The 5,209-nt window shown below is 41.2% G+C and overlaps 1 protein-coding gene across 1 annotated transcript; it reads left to right on the top strand.

Moving 5' to 3' along the window:
• The first annotated feature begins 444 nt into the window (after positions 1 to 444).
• Positions 445 to 3,627, top strand: LOC137741057 (uncharacterized). Its single transcript, XM_068480865.1, has 2 exons — positions 445 to 3,288; positions 3,403 to 3,627. Exons 1-2 carry the CDS (start codon positions 496 to 498, stop codon positions 3,481 to 3,483), a joined length of 2,874 nt encoding a protein of 957 aa, XP_068336966.1. The 5' UTR covers positions 445 to 495; the 3' UTR covers positions 3,484 to 3,627.
• The last annotated feature ends 1,582 nt before the right edge of the window (positions 3,628 to 5,209 follow it).

Genomic DNA, 5,209 nt, shown 5'->3' with positions numbered 1-5,209 from the left:
CGACGGTTTCTACCTTCATCCAACGGTCATATCGCATCTCCAAACCTATACTTTGGTAGCATTGCGGATATCATCTTCCGAGCCCCATAAACTTATACACATATTTTCTAAATCCAGTGAAAATTTTTACCTAGAAAAACAAAGTGCAAGAAATGGAGGTAAAGTCTTCTGATAAGGAATGGAGGAGGATTTCTTCATCGACACCCCCAAAGCGCCCTCTAACCCCAAAGCCCTCTACATCTGGTACTCTCTCTCTCTCTCTCTCTCTCTCTCTCTACATTGGTTTTTAATAGAAAGATGCAATTTCCATTTGTGATTTCTTTTTTCTCCGTATCCGAAACGAAGCATTGGAAGTCTTCTAATTGTTTAGATATTTTAGTTTTTGTATCAAGACTTGTGTTTTTCATGAAATATGCAGACGAAAACGATCAATATTATCAGCAAGTGGGCAACTCCAGTCTGCAGAGCCCCAAGAAACCATTGACAAAGAACTACATGTCGCCAACCATATCTGCAGCTTCCAAATCCAAGGCCCTTGCTTCAAGAAAGAACATCTTAGGGGAGAGAAACGAGGCCTACCAACCAGATTTTTCGAATACCCATGTTGAAAAATCGCAGAGCCCCAAGAAACCATTGACAAAGAACTACATGTCACCAACCACATCCATATCGGCAGCTTCCAAACCCAAGGCCATTGCTTCAAGAAAGAACATCTTAAGAGAAAGAAACAAGGCCTCCGAACCCGATTTTTCGAATACCCATGTTGAAAAATCCTATGTAGCTATTGATAATGCTAGGGACTCTTTGCCTCAAGCCCTGCCAAAAACCCCTTCAAGTTTTCAATCCCATGATGTTGATGAGGCTCTTTCCGATGATTTTTCTTCAAGGCCATATGACCCGGTAACCAATTACCTTTCTCCGAGGCCTCAATTCCTCCGCTACAAGCCCAACAGGCGGCAAGAGTTGTTTCTTGGCCTGGAAAATGGTGTTGGGTTGAAGATTTGTACAAGTGGTTCTTTTGATTACCAGAAAGCCACTGATGAGGAAGTTGGTGCTGTTACAAGTCCTGGTTCTTTGGCTTTACCTCGTCCAGATGAGTCTCTTAAGCAAGAAGATGAAGAAGTTGAGCTGCGTGATAGTGGTTCTTTTGATTACCAGAAAGCTACTGATGTGGAAGTTGGTGCTGTTACAAGTCCTGGTTCTTTGGCTTTGCCTCGTCTGGATGGGTCTCTTAAGCAAGAAGATGAAGAGGTGGAGTTGCGTGATAGTGGTTCTTTTGATTACGAGAAAGCTTCTGATGAGGAAGTTGGTGTTGTTACAAGTCCTGGTTCTTTGTCTTCACCTCGTCCGGATGGGTCTCTTAAGCAAGAAGTTGAAGAAGTTGAGTTGATTGATAGTGGTTCTTTTGATTACCAGAAAGCCACTGATGAGGAAGTTCGTTCTGTTAGAAGTCCTGGTTCTTTGTCTTCACCTCGTCCGGATGGGTCTCTTAAGCAAGAAGTTGAAGAAGTTGAGTTGATTGATAGTGGTTCTTTTGATTACCAGAAAGCCACTGATGAGGAAGTTCGTGCTGTTACAAGTCCTGGTTCATTGGCTTCGCCTCATCCGGATGGATCTCTTAAGCAAGAATATGAAGAAGTTGAGTTGATTGATAGTGGGTCTTTTGATTACCAGAAAGGCACTGATGAGGAAGTTCTTGCTGTTACAAGTCCTGGTTCTTTGGCTTCGCCTCGTCTGGATGGGTCTCTAAAGCAAGAAGATGAAGAAGTTGAGTTGATTGATAGTGGTTCTTTTGATTACCAGAAAGCCACTGACGAGGAAGTTCGTTCTGTTACAAGTCCTGGTTCTTTGGCTTCGCCTCGTCCGGATGGGTCTCTTAAGCAAGAAGTTGAAGAAGTTGAGTTGAGTGATGAAGACATTGAGGCAAGTGATGAGGAAAGTGATGAGGAGGAATACGAGGAGGATGAGGAAGAGAAGAGCGGGAAATTGAAATCGGGATTAAAATTTTTTCTTCTTTTGTTGGCTATAGTTCTCTTTTCCTCATATGTGTCTCCAATGAACCATCAAACACACTTTGAAGGCGTGGAAGATGCGTATTGTAGCATTCAGAACTCTACAATTGAAGCTGCTTTGTTGAAGAAACTTGAAAGTGGAGATAATCTTTGGGATCAAAAAGAAGAAAGACGTACGGGTTTCGTGGAAGTAATTAAAGGAGCTATTGAAGCGAAGGCTGAGGAGTTTATTGTTCAAGGAGAAGAGACGCAAATTGGTGAAGAGATCGAGGATGAAGCAAAGGTTGAAGATGAGAACTTGGGAGATATAGAACTTGCTGATGAGATGAGAGAAGTGGTGGACCCACAAGCTGAAGAAATCGAAGTAGAAAAGGAAGGAGGAATTGATGATTTGGGTGAAGTAGTGGTGGTGCCACAACTTGAAGATATTGAAGAGATTTCTGGTGACATAGTTGAGAATTCTGAGTTACAGGGTGCTGGACCATTCCTGTCCGATGACTTTGATCATCAGAATTTAGTGTCTGATGTTTCAAATGCTTTTGAAGGAGAGGTTGCGGCGGAGCAAAGTTATGGAATAGTTGAGAAAAAAATGGATGGAGCAGAAGAGTCTTCCACCAACATGGCTGCTGAACCTGTTATGCCGGAGACCCTGGATAACAATGATACAAGCTTTGATGAGGTTTCTGATTTAAAAGCAGAAAGGAACTGGAGGGAGGAGCTGATCAGGTTCATGAAATCGAAAATATTTTACACAGCTGCTATTGGGGTTTTCATATTTTCTGTGATCGTTGCTTCTTTGGTGTCGGTGTTTCGCTTTAATCGAAGGAATGCTACTAAAAAGGATTCTCGTACGATAGCAAGTCCTGATTCTACGCCCTTGAAGCTGTATTCTGAGCCTGTGATTGCAGAGAGATACAACTCAGTATTTCCTAGTAGGTGGGACGACTCATCTTTCAGAAGGATGTCTCTGTATTCCAAGCACTCAACTGGAGCAGTTTCCGGAGACTATTTCCATAGCCAGGCACCGACAGTTGAATTGCTCAGCGAGCTTGTGGTCGGAGGAGAGGTCAGCAGCTCTCTAAGGAGCTGTGATATGAAAAACAAGATGACAGAAGGTGAAGAAAGCAACTATTCTGTTTCTTCCAAAAAGCTGGGGAGCAAAGCTCGGTCAGTTTCTATTCGAGCCCAGCCGACGGAGTCAGAGTTTTCTTCTATCTCTAAGGATTCCCATTCATACGGAAGCTTTATTACGCCTCAGAAGGTCATGAAGAAAAAGGTGAGAACTTTTCGGTTGTAGATAATTTTACTTGAAGAATGTGGTTTTGAAAATAATTTATTTGTGTCATGAAAACTAATGATTTCTTCTTGTTCTTTCTCTGTGTCGATTTAGGAGGGTGGTAAAGACGGAGAAGTTACAACTCCGCTGAGGCGATCAAGCAGACTGCGCAACCGTACGGTCACGTCTCCATGAATTTCCAGACGGAAATCCATATTCTGACCTAACACGCAGCAGCTAGGTTGTTTTGTAGTTCAGTATTCTTCCACTGAAGAGTGTCTGGAGCATTTGAGCTGTGTGATGCTAGTTATTATAGAGAGAGAATCTGATATGTTCTTTTAGCATTTGGTTCTTCTTCATTTGTATTTCTGTGTTTTTATTTGAATGAATATTTTAGTATCTCCCTCAAAAAGCAAAGCCAAAACAGAACATGACCAGTAGCAGCACTAAAACTAAATGTCCAATTCAACCAAATTACCAGCACAAAGCAAGAAGATTACAGATTCAACTGATGTTAACTGCAAACAATAACCAGTGCGGATAATATGGAATAGCTGAAATTCGCAGCGAGCCGATCATATATCACTTCTCAAAAGAAACAAGTCGCCTTACAGAAAACTGCTACTTGTGCACTGCTAGCTGAAAATAAGAGTCTAGTGCTTTCGTGAGTTTGTTTGCCCTCACTAATTTTCATTGGACTGGACTGGACTAGTTATTAATCTGGTGTTTGTTGAGCGCAGGACTAAGTTTAGTGGAACTAACTAGGACTTGCCTCGACAAAAACCTTCACTAGAAGGTCTTAGCGAGACCCAATGAATAGCACGGGACTGGCTATAAGACCGTGCTTCGCTTTGACCTCAACCTCTGCTTCGCACGATTGACGATATACCTGCATCGCCGATGGTCTCTGTTGAAACCCAAACTCCCAAAAGATGGGATCTTTGTGTACCTGGAGGAATATGAGAGGTCAAGAACGCTGGCACCCACGACAGCGATGAAGACACCACATCCAATGGAGAGGGTTAAAGGGCTAAAAGGCAAAAATGTGGCATGATTTGGACAAAACCGATCTCCAACTAAAAGCTAGGCTAAAATTCAGTGGAGCCTACCAAGCCAAAACATGGCCAAAGGGCTATGGGACTGGCCAGGTTTGGCATGGTTCTAGTTCACACCAAAACCCAATACCAGTGAAAACCGAGAGAGAAGAGGGGAACCAGTGGTGAATCAAGGCACTAGAGGGAAGGTTGATGTTTCCACAAGTGATTTTGTGGGACTGTGCAGCCTCGACGAGAGGTTTTGTAAAATCTGAAAAATATAGCTAGAAGGTCGTTTGATTCTGAAATTTTTAGGGTTGATAGCTAACATGTCAAGAAAGATCGTGACAAAATTTCAGAGTGAACGGAAAACTTTTGGTGGGTCTAAAATATGCAGAAATTTAAGTTAGGTTGCGGAGAAGGGTCCCTGAACCAGTTTGGAGAAACTTCGATTAAAACCTGCCCTATAAACCTTATTTTAATTTGATTTTCATACAGAATGATCTTTATATATAGACAAGGAAGTCCTACGAATTTATGATCACGGGGTTTTGGAAAGTAGGATTTTGGAGCACGGACTTGCTCTTATTTGGATCTGATCAACTTATTTGGCAGTTTGACATTCTGCAAATATTTTAACACATTTTACATACTATATAACCTCATTTTCATCTAATTTCACATTCTATTCACTTAAAAAATTATGTATGGATAATTGTAATTTAATATGGTATAAGTAGTTGTTTAATTCAATTAAACAATAAATTAAAAAAATAAACTTAAAAGTAATAATTTTAATGATTGAGAGGTTATGTTTAGCCTCCTCTATTAAGATAGTATATGAATATGACATGACACTGTCCATTAAAAAAATAATTTCTTGGAAG

The sequence above is a fragment of the Pyrus communis genome, chromosome 7 (genome assembly GCF_963583255.1).
Source record: "Pyrus communis chromosome 7, drPyrComm1.1, whole genome shotgun sequence".
Classification (NCBI taxonomy): domain Eukaryota; kingdom Viridiplantae; phylum Streptophyta; class Magnoliopsida; order Rosales; family Rosaceae; genus Pyrus; species Pyrus communis.
This window is presented reverse-complemented; position numbering and strand designations above follow the sequence as displayed.